The 13,167-nt window shown below is 37.7% G+C and overlaps 1 protein-coding gene across 1 annotated transcript in view; it reads right to left on the bottom strand.

Annotated features, from left to right (window-relative positions):
- Positions 1 to 13,167, bottom strand: part of FBXL13 (F-box and leucine rich repeat protein 13) — a 171,375-nt gene that overhangs the window by 37,702 nt on the left and 120,506 nt on the right. Inside the window, exons 17-18 of the mRNA XM_057732585.1 lie at positions 10,979 to 11,098; positions 9,969 to 10,095 (exon numbers count right to left, since the gene is read on the bottom strand). Of these exons, the coding sequence (XP_057588568.1) occupies positions 9,969 to 10,095; positions 10,979 to 11,098 (247 nt within the window). The remainder of the gene's footprint in view (positions 1 to 9,968; positions 10,096 to 10,978; positions 11,099 to 13,167) is intronic.

Raw genomic sequence — 13,167 nt, 5'->3', positions numbered from 1 at the left:
GCCATAAGCACCTCAAACTCAGCACTGTTACTTTCAAAGGACTAGTATTCAAACTGGAAACCACAGGTTTTAATGGTTCCTCCTACTCTTTCTGCTAGTTTTAGCAAGAAGTCTGGTTAAAATTGAATGGCTCATGATAGACTTTTCTTTGACTTAAGTACATTGCTCCTTCCTCTGCATTTTGCAACTTTTATGACTCTCTGTTTTTGGTCTTTTTTTCTTTTTATTATTATTATTTATTTATTTTTGGCTGCATTGTGTCTTTTGTTGCTGCGCACAGGTTTTCTCTAGTTGCGGCGAGCAGGGGCTACTCTTCATTGCAGTGTGCGGGCTTCTCATTGCAGTGGCTTCTCTTGTTGTAGAGCATGGGCTCTAGGCGCGCAGGCTTCAGTAGTTGTGGCACACGGGCTCAGTAGTTGTGGCTCTCAGCCTCTAGAGCACAGGTTCAGTAGTTGTGGCGCACGGGCTTAGTTGCTCCACAGCATGTGGGATCTTTCGGGACAAGGGATCAAACCCGTGTCCCCTGCATTGGCAGGGGGATTCTTAACCACTGCACCACCAGGGAAGTCCCGGGCTTTTTTCCTTAATTGAAGTACAATTAATTTACAACGCTGTGTTAGTTTCAAGTGTACCGCAAAGTGAGACTTTCCCATGCGATCTGGGGCCCTTGTGCCTTGAGCCTGTGTGCTGCAACTAGAGAGAAGCCTGTGCACTACAACAAAGAGGCTGTGTACCACAATGAAAGATCCTGCATTCCGCAAGGAAGATCCTGCATGCTACAACTAAGACCCGACACAGCTAAATAAATAAATATTTTTTAAAAAGCATACAGCAAAGTGAATATATATATATTCTTTTTCAGATTCATTCCATTATAGGTTATTATAAGATATTGAGTAAAGTTCCCTGTGCTATACAGGAGATCCTTGGTGTTTACTTATTTTATGTATAGTAGTGTGTATACGTTAATTCCAAATTCCTAATTTATCCCCCCCCCCCACCTCGCTATGCCCTTTGGTAACCATAAGTTTGTTTTCTATGTATGACTCTCTTTATAGCTCCTAGATTTCTCTACCTGGGAAATCTATAAATATAATCTATACAATTTAGGATAGATTAGATTCCAATATCCTGTATTCAGTTAATATTTGAGTGTAGGATATTGGAAAATACATTCTATGAAATGAGATAGAATGAGGTACCCAGAAGTCTAGGATGATTAAGGACTTTGATGTAATTATTGAGGGTATAGATCATGAGAAATCTAAAAAGAATAAAAGGTTCCTGACAACAAACATAAGAAGTCTCTTTTCTTGCTGCTTTTTTTTTTTCCTGAGGGTAAAATGGGATATAAGTTGTTGTGGTAGAGAGAATAGAGTTAGAAGGTGTTGTTGAAAATCCTGTGTGTAAATTTTCTGCTTTCAGTAATTCTTAAATTGTAATATACCGAATGCCTATGATTCCTTGTCAAACATACTGAGAAAGAAAGCAAACAAAAGTGAAGATTCTGAAGTGAAATCAGTGTCTGTGTTTTTTGTCAACCAGGACCAAATGAGCTTTTAGTCTGGAGAGATGTGTCCTTGTACTGGATTGGAACATGTTGAAATGGAATTCAGCATCTTGTGTCCAAGTCCTAAGCCTTCTCTTAGGTTCTTTTCCTGGTTAATGGTAACACCATGTCCACAACTGACCAAATAAAAACCTGGATATTATCTGTGTCTACTCCTCTCCCCACTGCTCCCTATATCCAGTCAATCAATCACCAAGCCCTACCTATGCTACCTCCTAAATATCTCTCATACATGCCTCTTCTGCCACCACAATCAAAACCTCATTATTTCTAGTGTCATTGCAATAGCTTGCCCATTCTCAAATAAATCTTCCTTACTACTATGTCTCTGTACACAAATCTGTACGAGTCCTACTCAGAGTTCTTCAGTGGCTCCCATTGCATATCGCACATAATCTGAATCGCTTTGCGAGCCCATACGCATTCTGCCCTCCACCTCTTTCTCCATCCTCATCTCCTCCCACATCCTTTATCTTCTCAGGCCGTGCTCTGAAAATACCAAGTCACCTGTGGATCCCCCAACATATAACCCTCTCTCATGTCTCTATGCCTTTCCCCCTGCTTCTTCCTTCACTGAGAATGCCTTTCTCTTCTTTACCTCCCAAACACCTAGTGAAGCTCTTAGCTGCACCTCAAAAGCTGAAGAGCATCTCCTGACTCCTCCACAGAGAAAACAGAGATAGAAGCACTCACTTTCCAACTCATCCATGCTGCCAAGATGCAGTGCAGTGCACATGTCTCATAACAGCAAATATACCTCATTATGTCATCATTCCAATAAATTATTGCAAGGATGTATTGAGTGTTTACCATGTGCCAGACATTTATGTTGAGCAGGTTACAAATCCTCACAACACTATGAGGAAAGTAGTATTATAATTACTGTTTTAAAGAGAGGGTAATGGAAGCAGAGAGAGGTTAAGTAACTTGCCTGAGCTCTCATAGTGTGGTAACATCAATAACGATGTGAAGCCACACTCTGAGCTCATGCTTTTAGTAACTTTTAGCCATGTAATGTTGTTACTCTTGTTGTTGTTGTCTTGCCACTAGGGCTGTACTTTGAGACCAGGACTGTGTCTATGAGTTTAGTACTCCTAGAACCTTGCATAGTGTTTGACACACAGTTGACAATGAATTAGTATTTGTGAATGAATGAGTAGTCTATAAAATTATCTATTTTTATGGACCCTGTTTTCTCTTATCTTGCTGGCATACTCTCAGAATTCTTGGTTGGAATCTAGTTCCCTATGTAATTGTGTGAATCAGTGTTTACATTTATATGTTTCTTTCTGAAAGATTCTCTCCATTTGGTGTTGCCTACCATATTCTTTTAGGAATAAAGAGCAAAACTTTTATTTGGAAATATGTTTTATCTCAAGTAACAAATCTTTTTTCTAAAATCACTAATAATGCTATCTTGTACAATGTCCATGAAAATGTATCTTAACCTCACAAGTGATCTTCCCTTTTATACTCTGGTTAGCAATTACAATTTTATAAAAATAAATTACCTTTTCTTCTTAATTATTTTTACTTATTTCTACTTACTTGATTATTAGTATGAATTTTGTAATCATACTTCTTTTTAAAATATATCAACCTTTCCAACCTAATTTACTGACCCACAAGTCTAAAGGAAAGCAGGCTTTGATCAATATACAGAAATAGGTCCTCTATATGTTTATGGAGGGAAGGAAAAAAAGCATCACTGTTACCTGGAAACAGAACAAGTCATCTTGAGTCTATTTGCCTCCTACCTGGTGGAGGTTGAGGGGAAAGTTATATCAACCAAAGATTCTCCTTGAGGGAAGTGACAAGCTCAAGTTGGTCACTTCTTTCTGCAATGATTTTAGTAGGCATTTTGCTGGAAACAGGAGAAAATTGACGGGAACTTCTATGAGGAAAGCCACTATTGCTAGTAATGGGACCAGCAGATTCATATAAGGCCACTGGCTGGGAAGAAAGGCCTGGAATAGACTAAGGAGAGGTCCAGCTTCATATGAAAAAGTTCAATAGGGCAGACTTCTTATGTGTGTTTTTTTTAATCCAAGGCAAATCCATTTGTCTCTGAGTTATTCTGCTTTCTTTTAACTCCCATTTTTTCTATTTCTTAAATCTCAAGTGATTTCATGTGCTTCCTGCTTTAGCGGTTGTGCTGCACAGGCTTTATTTTTGTGTGTGTTCCATGCAGATGGGTGGTCTCTTGAAAGCATATCATCAGTTTAAGACATGTAGCTGTAAGCACTCCCACTCCAGCTCAGATCATAGCTAAGAAAATGTGGAATTTTAAGTGGTCTTAAGTGTTTGATTTAGAGGAAGAAAACAGTACCAGATCCATTCATTCTCTTGCTCACCGACTCACTGATCAAACCTTTTTACATGCCTCTTAAGTACTAGGCATTATACTGGGCATCCCAAAGACAGGATGATCCACCCTCTGCCCTCAAGAAACTTACAATTTGTTAGGAAACAGGCGTGGAAAAAATATTAAAATATATTGAGCTGATTGCTTTATTGGAGGCATTACAAAGTACAGTGGGAACACAAGATGGGGAGATCCTAAGCCTGCCCAGGAATTCCAGGAGAGCTTCACACAGCTGAAACTTGAGGGGTGAGCAAGAACTTACTAGGTGGATAAGAAGAAAGGGTGTTTCAGACAGAGAGACTAACTCGCAGAAATGGGAAGAAAAGGAGAGCATGGCATGCTTGAGGAGCTGTAGGAGAGTCAGTTCTATGTCTCTGGAGCTAAAGATGAAAGGTGGGAGTCATCTGGAAGTGAGGCTGCATAGATAGGCAGGAACCCCCCCCAGGAAGAGCTTGGTCCTCCACACTGGATTGTTTAGACTTTATACTGAAAGCAATGTAGAGCTCCTGAAGAAGTCTGAGCAAGGAAGTGAAAGGCTCAGATTTAAATGCTGGAAGATCACACCACAGCAGAGTGGAGAATAGATTTGAGGACCGTGATGCTTAAGGCAAGAGAGGTTCGTAAGGAGAAATAGTGCTTGAACTATGGCAGTGGTAGCAGGGATGGAGAGGAGGCAGGGGGGCAGGTATAAGAGATATTTATACACTAATCATTGTTAAAGTTCTCACATTGGCTTCTTTCTATTCTAGTCTATTACTTAGTCTTAGAGGTTTTTTTTTGTCTAGAAATATCTGAAACTAAATGACCTTATAACATATACAATTAAAATTAACATGGAAACCACATGCCAATATTCAGTTAGGATTACTCTTTATTTTTTATTTTTTCCTAGTTCAATTTTAAAATAATTTGGGTGCTACCAATAATTCAAGAGCCATTATTATCGTGAGGCCATCTGAAAGTATAACACCCCTCTAGGGGACTATGCTGTAATGTGGCAGAGATAAGATACAGTATATTAGGAACTAAAGAACATTTATTTAGAAAACCACCTAGAGACATTAATCTCACCATGTAATTTATGTTTTCTTAAAGAAAGAATGCATCAATAAAGTAAAACCTATTGATATTGCCTTGAAATGACCTAGGTTGAGAGTGTGATTTTCTGATAATTATGGATAGCATGACTAATATTTATTACAGATAAAATAATATCCAGAATATCTTAAAAGGCATTATTAGCTTAAGTCAACATGCTGCCGCTGTTTTCAGGAACATCGGTGGTTATTCACTCAGCACCTACCTACCCAAGCACAAGGATGGGAGGAGGAATATCCCAAGCAGAAAGTACAATATGTATAAGGATCCTGAGGTAGGAAAGAATTTGGCTTGTCTGAGGAGCTAAATAAAGTGGCAGTGGGGCTGGAGGAAAGAGAATGAGAGGAGCAGGGACGTGAAATGCTATCAGAGGGGTCGGCAGAGATCTGTTTAATTAATGGTAAATGTTCTTTAAAATTTTGGTCTTTCTCTGATTTTATTTCTGTTTTATCAGACATTGTTGGTTATTCCCTCAACATCCCACACGTGAGTACACCCACCTGGTTCTCTCACAACGTTTTTCATCTTCTGTCTTTAGTATCCTTCTGGATTCATCTTCTTCCCACTCTTTAAATATTGGTGTTCTGTTGTGCTCTTCCTGGGTACACATTTCTCCTTACTCCCTACACTGTCTCTCAGGATCTTGGCCACATTCACACCTCCATGCTAACGACTCCTAAATCTGAGTCTCCCTTCAGGATCTCTCTCCCAAGCCTTTGGCCTGAATAACCGACACACTCTAACTCAGTCTAATAAAACTGAAGTCACCTTTCCCTCAAAACCTGTTACTTTTCATACATTACCTAACTTTGTTTGAGGGAGGACCTCCATCCACCCAAAGTCAGATTTTGGAATTATTCTTATCCTTCCCCTTACCCCCAGGCCCTTCATCATCCACATCTAATCAGTCACCAAGTTCTTTGCATTTTACCTCCTAAGTAGTCTTGAATATGTTCCTTTCTTACTACTTCTGACCTCTGACCTGGTTCAAGAACTCCTCATCTCTTTCTCTAATGACTGAAATAACTCCTACTGGCCTCTCCTCCAGTCTATCCCCAAAGAGAATGACCCAAATAATCTAAAATGGGAGGCTGACGATGACTGTGACTCTCCCAGGTGCTACTTCATCCCCCATTGATTCACGTCCAGGCTCCTTGAGATAGCACGATATTCCCTCAGGGACATCTCCTTTTCACAGTATATTCTAGCAGTACTAAGCTACATAAAGTTCCTTGAACAAGCATGCATTTTCATGCTTCTGTGTTAGACTGGTCCTTTCCTCTGCTGCCTCTACCACTACACCTGCCACACCATATTTAAATCAGTCACACCTTTCCAAATTTGGCTGCAGGGAACAGATCTTACTAACATTTGGTGCACTAGAGCTCAGCATTTGTTCCTTCTTTCCATGAGTATTTATCAAGTGTCTGCTATCCCTGAGGTTCTGGGAAAACAGCAGTGAACAAAACAAAGTCTCAGCCTCATAGATCTCACATTCTAGTGAAGAGACTCCAGGAGATGGCCTACACAATAGGCACTCATGGTACCCATGGTGAAAATTTTTGAAAATCAGGCAAATGAAAGAGTCTTCTTAAACCACCATCTAAGCATACTGTCTGGAACATTGCTCTGACTCATTTTTCCTTTAAACGAGTATGGTAGTGACTAAGGCAATTTAAGCAACAGATTGAACTGCCCTAACTGTGGATCCTGTGGTCTTCAGTAAGTGATAATTCTCCTAACTAGAGTGGAAAACATTTTCCCATATACATGGAGATGTAACCTTGTATTCAAACAATCCTCTGGGGTAAGTAGGGAATGAATAACATCCCACTGAATTAGACATTAAGAAAAGGCTATAGAAAATTAAAGATTTCTTAATATACAATCATATTAATAAGCTATTTCCTTCATTTACAAACCTTATCCTCTTTACATTGGAAGAGGAAAACTGATGTATTTCCTCCTTCTGTAAAATCTGTCTATTAGATAACTTCCTAAACAACTTTTATTCATAGATGACGTAATACATGTCACTATTTTCCACAAAAGGAATGGCTGAACACAATTAAATAATTATAAAAAATATATAAAATTTGAAATAACTGTGTTCTCGTCTTTGTTTCTCCCATTTAAATTAGGTCTCTCGTTTCTAAATATGTGTAGTTTTGCCTTTGCTGATTAACTTCCTCATAAGTATCCATGATTTTCCAAGCACAGTGCCCCCATCACCCACTGCAACCCTAGAGAGCTATTCTACCTCCGAGGAGTAAATTTCACTGATTTTTCTGCTTATTTCCAGAGCTCTTACATCTCCATAAAGCTGTCTTGCAGGTGACTCAAACTAAACATGCCTATTTTTCCAACCTATAGCAAACTTGCTCCTCCCACTATGGAAGGGACACAGTTCAGTGAAGGACACCACCATTTATACAGACGCTCAAGCCAAAAATCTGGCATCGTCCTTGATTCCCTCCCCCTCTTCCTTACCCCCATACTCATTCTATCCCTAGCTCCTGTTGACTCTTTCTCCTAAATGTTCCTCAAATCTGTTGTGCCAGCCCTGCTACTATCTCCCTGGTTCTAGCCCTAATACAGACCCTCATAACTTTTCACCTGATTACTGCTTTATAATCAGTCACTAGTGCACCTATTATTCCCATGTCTATCCAGAAGACAGAGGGACCTTTTCAAAATGTCATTCTGACTATGTTACTATGTAGTTGACAATACTGAATGTCCTTCCATTGCCTAGAAGACAGAGAACAAATTCCTCACGGTGGCTTCTGGGCCCCTTATGACCTGGCCCCTGCCTACCGCTCAAACATCATCTCTCACCACTCTCCTCCTAATCAAGCTATACCCAAATGTGCAGATTTCCTTCATGCCACCATACTTTCAACCTCTTTACCTTTGTTCAAGCTGTTTCTTTGGCTCATTGCATACCTCTTCTCCTTTTCTTGTAAAAGCAGGTCTTCTCTGACTCTCTAAGCCAGGTTAAGTTTCCCTTCTGTTTCCCACACCCATCACATTTTGTAACCACTTGTCCCACACCTGTCTTCCACTGGAATGTAAGGGCTAGGAGGCGAGGCCATGTCTGTTTTGTTCATCCCCAGCACTAAGCACAATGTAATCGGGGTAAATATTTTTTAACTAAATAGGTAGTGTGATTCTGACTAAAAACTCACTATTGAAAAGAATTGCAAGTGAACATAATTATTAGAAAACGTAAACTGCTTTTTCCCCAAAGGTATAAGTGGTCACATTTGATCTCTGGTGAGTATCTGTAACATTCCAGAGTTCAAATCCTGAATGTTAAGTCTATAGTCATATTTGCACCTCATCAGACCTACAATTAAGGCTGGCATTTAGCTGCCCCGAGTTGACATCTGGGCTGACTCATTTTAATTAGACTGTTTGAGGGTAGCTTCCACAGCTGTTGTAGCACTGTGTTGTCAGTCATTTGCCTTTTAGATCAAAGGCAAATGATTGACTAGAGGAAGAAAACAACAGCCTTCAGAAGACTTATTTTTCAGTCTTTTAGCAGAAAACAACTAGCTTTCTTCTCCATAGGTTCTCTTTCAGATTGTGTATATTCTTTACAAGAAAATTAAAACAGTGAATGGGACTTGAGGCTATATTCCTAAGTTATTAACTTATCCTCAGTTAAAAGTTGTAATATATAGTCTTTGAAAATAAAAACTGAATTTTTCACAAATGCTAAAAACTAGGATAGAGCATCTAAGCCTCCCTTCATTAATTCAACAAATGTTCACCAGATACTTCAGGCTTCTGATGAGTGCTGTGGTGAAGTTACATTTTGATGTGCTTTATAATGTGCTTTGGTCCTTCTTGTTACCCTGTGACCCTTCAGACAACAGCTGGGCCTTCTACTTGTATGTGTCAGGGAAGGGTTTTTATAGAACACTGGAGAAAAACATCCTAGACTTATAAGCTTAAGATTATAAACCCTGAAAGACTTGGAGCATGGCATTTTTAAAAACCATGTAATTAGTTGGAATATTTCTTCCACCCCCAGATTAGATAAAGAACCTATGCCAAGAGAAGAGACAGGGAACAAAGAAGAGAAGAGGGGAGAGGAGCAGAGGTGGGAGAGAAGAAGAGAAAGGAGAAGGGAGAGGAAGGGTGAGAGAAGGGGGAAGGAGGGGAAGAAGAGGGGAAAGGAGAGCCAGAGGGAAGCACAAGAATGAGATGCTGGGATACAGGGCCCTGTACCAGACCTCCCTGGATTCTGTCTCCTGATAGGTTTGGGGATCTAAGAGTACGTGAGAACTCATTCTGCCTTTCCCTGGTATGGCTGTGAAAAGCAACAAGGCATCAGAGTTTTCCTATGCTTATCATTATACCAGCTAAGGTCTAATGAGGAAAATAAAAACAACTCCTCTTTCAAACTGAGGAAATTTAATTGTGAAGAATTGACTACTAGGTGTTAGAGAACTGAGCAGCTTGCAGGAAATGAGTTTCTTAAAATATATCCTTTTATAGATTTGAAGAGGCCATTTCTAGACTTCAGTTTTGAATTAAAGACTTAGATCTCCAGGCACTCATGTAGTCTTATAGAATGTGCAATGCACAAGAAAAATATATTTAAGCCATCTAAAATATATCTCCATAATGACCCAAATGTCTATAAGTGAATCAAATTTCAGATCTATCACATAACACTCTGATCTGTCAGGACTTGCCTCAAAATATTGTATTTTGCCATTTTTTAAAACAGAGAAACAAGACCATTGATTACAAATAACCTCATCTATCACTATTCCAGAAACAATATTACCAAACTTTCCCTTTATAATCCAATAATTTAAGAAATAAAAATAATTGTTGTTTTCTCCATTGTTTACAAAATGGAAAATGATTATATTACAGAAAACAATAGAAGTCATTGAACTGTTTGAACATTTTTTTTACCTCATTAGAGATGTGTGTCCCAGAGAGATCTAATGATACCAAAGAAAAGATGTTTACAATAAATTCAACTCCTAGGTCAGTCACATGTTCACAATTTCGTAAACTCAAGTAGTTTAAATTAGGGCAGCTAAAAGAAAGAAGCATGAAGAATTAATTTTAACTTCTAATCACACTGTCAGTAGCAGTTTCTTCATATAAAAACTATTTGGGGAAAGCAAATGCTATTGAAACAAGGATTTTTCTTTTCTTGTCATAAAAGTAAGCTTAAAAGTGTAAATACTTGGGACTTCCCTGGCGGCCCAGTGGTTAGGACTCTGCACCTCCACTGTAGAGGGTGCAGGTTTGATTCCTGGTTGGGGAACTAAGATCCCACATGCTACGCATGGCACAGCCAAAAAAAAAAGGAAATAATTGATGTTACAAAGTTGAATGATGGAGAGGTGGATTATTATATAAAACATTCTTTCTGTGTGATTTCATTTCATATTGCAACTTCTAATAAGAAAAAATATATCACATGCATACAAAAAACTATCATGTAGATACCACGATCTAAAGGTGCAAAGTTGAATTTTTCCCTTATCCTTACAAGTTTGCTACAAGAATTGCACTTCCCCTTAGTGTACAGAAGACCTTTGACAAGTAATGAAAACTGAGAATAAACTCACCAGCTAGAATATCCTTTGGGAAATGCTGGAGTAAAGGTTTACATAGAGATAATATCCTTGAAAAGTACAGAGAAGTACCCCAGGTATAGCTATTCATAACTTTGTGAGTGATTCCATCTTAAAATTTCTCCAAGTAAAATTTAATAAGAAACATCTTAGATATAGTCAAAAGATTAATTCATTCTGTAACTCCAATATCTTAATTGGTTTCACTGAATATTGGACCAGCTTCTGGGCATCCCTGATGTTTTCCAGATGGCTTCAAAAGTCTATCTCTGGTCTCTTCTATTAACAAATACACAATTACTAATAATATGATGTAAAATATTATTTTTGTCATACCGTTCTGATAGTTTTATAACAGAGGCATCGCCCAGGTGGATACAGTTACTTAAATTTAGCTCTCTTATCTTTATGCTTGCAGGACCCTCAAGAAAATTCTTCAGTCCTATATCACCAATTCTGTAGGAAAGAATAAGAAAAGCTCTACATGTGGTTTTATGTATAAATATGTAGAATACTATTAACATAATAGTTACTATACCCAATACATTCCAAAATAGCAAGGTAATATATATATCTGGTGTTTTGTCAACATTTTTAAACCAAATTTGGCTATATATCTTTTATTTTAATAGAAAATGTATAAATTATAGTAATGGGAGAAGTATTAATAAAAATGCTGTTCCTGTTCATTTGTTCATTTAATTAGGGGGCATAATTATTAATAAAACAGATGGCCTATAAGGTTCTTCCCTGGGGTTAAAATGTGATCAGATTAAACAGTGCCTGATGCAATCTCCTGCAAAAGAAAAAGACCAAAACGTAAGATAGGGAGAACCAAGACTGACAGTCAAACTACTGTCAGAATCTTGGAGGAATTTCCACTAAGTACAAGTCAACTTAGCTGGATTGGAAACCTAATAAGTTACCTAAAGATCCTTTCTTTCTGAAGTAGAGAAAACCTGATGCTGTAAGAAGACTTGACCTGTCTTTCCACACTGTCTTTAATCAGACTCCTATGAGTCAGTGCCATCCCTCCCACCCCTCCCATGTAAGTCTTGATTTGTAAATGATTCTCTAAATTATAAGTAGTCAACAAGAAACACATTTATAATAAAATGACAGCAAAAACAAAGAAAATTGTGAAGTGTTATTAGGTAAAGGTAAATAAAATTAACACGGGGTGACAATTTTACCTTAAGTTAAAATACTATGCTAGTAAAAATATTAAACAAGACTATCAGGGTAATTTTATATTGATTAGGTACCAGCCCCAGTGAAGATAATATGATTGGGTATAGAATTTGGGGCTCATATTCTTTCCTGCCATGAAATTGTGTACAGTGAAATGGTGTAATGATGTAGCAATTAAAATGTGTGTGTGTGTGTGTGATCAAAAAAAAAACAGACTATCCATAATAAAGATGTGGCACATATATACAATGGAATATTACTCAGCCATAAAAAGGAATGAAATTGAGTTATTTGTAGTGAGGTGGATGGATCTAGAGACTGTCATACAGAGCAAAGTAAGCCAGAAAGAGAAAAACAAATACCGTATGCTAACTCATGTATATGGAATCTTAAAAAATGGTACTGATGAACCCAGTGACAGGGCAAGAATAAAGATGCAGATGTAGAGAAAGGACTTGAGGATGGGGATGGGGAGCGAAGAGAAAGCTGGGATGAAGTGAGAGAGTAGCATTAACATATATATATACTACCAAATGTAAAATAGATAGTGGGAAGTTGCTGCAAAACACAGGGAGATCAACTTGATGATGGGTGATATCTTAGAGGGGTGGGATGGAGGGGTGGGATAGTGAGGGTGGGAGGGAGGGGATATGGGTATATATGTATAAATACAGCTGATTCACTTTGTTGTATAGCAAAAACTGACACAACAGTGTAAAGCAATTATATTCCAATAAAGAGCTTAAAAAAAAAAAACAAAGCAGAGATGCCAGCTATGTCTATCATAAGAAAAAATATATCCAGATAAAAACTTGAAAGTGAAGAAACAAAAACAAAAACAAAAACAAATCAGACTATCCATAGAAATTAAAACAACATTGTAAGTCAACTATACTTCAATAAAACAAATTTATTGGAGTATAGTTGCTTTACAATACTGTGTTAGTTTATACTGTACAGCAAAGTGAATCAGCTATACATATACATATATCCCCTCCTTTTGGCATTTCCTTCTCATTTAGGACACCACAGAGCATTGAGTAGAGTTCCCTGTGCTATACAGTAGGTTCTCATTAGTTATCTATTTTATATACAGTATCAACAGTATATGTATGTCAATCCCAATCTCCCAATTCGTCCCACCCCACCCTTAAACTTGAAAAAAAAAAATCAGACTGGCCTTGGATTTCTCCTCTCAACAGAAATACCAAACATATAAATATATATAATATAGCAATATAAATATATTAATAAATAATAATAAATATTTAAAATAAATAAATTTATAAATAATTTATTAATAAACAAAATATTTTAATATTGTTTATATTGTT

Source organism: Hippopotamus amphibius, chromosome 4 (genome assembly GCF_030028045.1).
Source record: "Hippopotamus amphibius kiboko isolate mHipAmp2 chromosome 4, mHipAmp2.hap2, whole genome shotgun sequence".
Classification (NCBI taxonomy): domain Eukaryota; kingdom Metazoa; phylum Chordata; class Mammalia; order Artiodactyla; family Hippopotamidae; genus Hippopotamus; species Hippopotamus amphibius.
The sequence above is the reverse complement of the archived record's forward strand: the minus strand, read 5'-3'. Positions and strand labels throughout refer to the sequence as shown.